A 1,327-nucleotide genomic window follows, 5' to 3' on the forward strand; every position below is an offset into this window, starting at 1 on the left:
AATCTTTATAACCTCATATATAAAAGGTAAAGCTATTTAACATAATATATTTTTTAAAAACCTTACCAATCCTTTACATCCTGCTCAAGTTGTGCTGGCAAAGTTCATGCATCGGCTTGATCATCTTTATTTTTCGGAACAGAATCGGGCTCGAATTGATAAGGAAAGTACCGATGACATTTTATCACCTGTCAGTACAATTGCTTTGGAACCTGATATGGTAAGAGGTATGGTATATCCGATGTTACATTTCCGTCACACGCTTGCAGTATTCGACCAATCACTACGCACTGGTTAACTGGCCAATCATAGCACACCTCGCCTTTCAGAGCGATGAGCTTTGTTAAAAATCTGCGCGTTTCAGAGAGGCGGGGCAAAGAGGAGATACAAACATGCACGGTATGTGGAAAATACAGCGTTTTTGAACATAAATAGTGTATACACATTGCATTGCATCTAAAATAAATGATAATATTTGTTTTAGCCGTGTCATATCACCCCTTTAACTACAAACATAAACTATAGCTACTATAATGAAACTATGGAAAATTTTTAGTTACTATGGTTTTACTAAAAATAGCTTAATTGGAGTGTTTACTATATAGAGAAAATGGTCAATTTGTCGATACTGTGGTTTTACTGCAAATACCATCCCTGCTGAAAAAAACAAGGAATTTGTGAATTAGAATTTTCTATTAAATTCCTCTTTGTAGTGTGTTTTGTGTTTTATTCCAATAGGATTTACCATCGCACCAAATAGAATCCATCACATACCAGTAGACAAAAAGTATCCATTCCATACAATACAATTCCCATTACAACCATTAAATCCATTACATTTTCGGTTGTATTTTGGGCAGGGTTCTTTTGTTTTTTCAGCAGAAATACTTAAACTATAGTTACAAGAAGTAAAAACATCATTCATTTTCCAAACTGCTTTAAATGATATAGCAGAAGATCCGAAGTTAACACGCACGAACACATCCTTAACTCTGGCCATGCGATCTCATGAAATTTCGAATAAAAACTTTCCATTTTTCATTTTCTCTGTCATGTAGCTCAAGGTGTATGTGATGTTTATTTACCGTTTAGCCATTATGCCGATCATTTTCATGACAATGTCTTCCATGATCTTTGACTGATCGTAGCGCTAATTCTAAACAATGCATCAGTTGAACCCACAGATGATTACACCACACTTTAACATGTGCCTTTTTCGTCTTTTATTGTTCTACTTGCCTTTTTAGAGCGCTTTCAGCGGTGTTGTAGCGTCGACGTAACCAATTCATGATTTTCAAGGAATCCCAGGAATGATCACTGTGGTATA

The 1,327-nt window shown here is 35.5% G+C and overlaps 1 protein-coding gene across 1 annotated transcript in view; it reads left to right on the forward strand.

Moving 5' to 3' along the window:
- The first annotated feature begins 217 nt into the window (after window positions 1-217).
- LOC130555538 (DENN domain-containing protein 4B-like) overlaps window positions 218-1,327 on the forward strand; it is a 16,139-nt gene continuing 15,029 nt past the window's right edge. The window contains exon 1 of the mRNA XM_057335831.1: window positions 218-227. Within this exon, the coding sequence (XP_057191814.1) occupies window positions 218-227 (10 nt within the window). The remainder of the gene's footprint in view (window positions 228-1,327) is intronic.

The sequence above is a fragment of the Triplophysa rosa genome, linkage group LG6 (genome assembly GCF_024868665.1).
Source record: "Triplophysa rosa linkage group LG6, Trosa_1v2, whole genome shotgun sequence".
NCBI lineage: Eukaryota > Metazoa > Chordata > Actinopteri > Cypriniformes > Nemacheilidae > Triplophysa > Triplophysa rosa.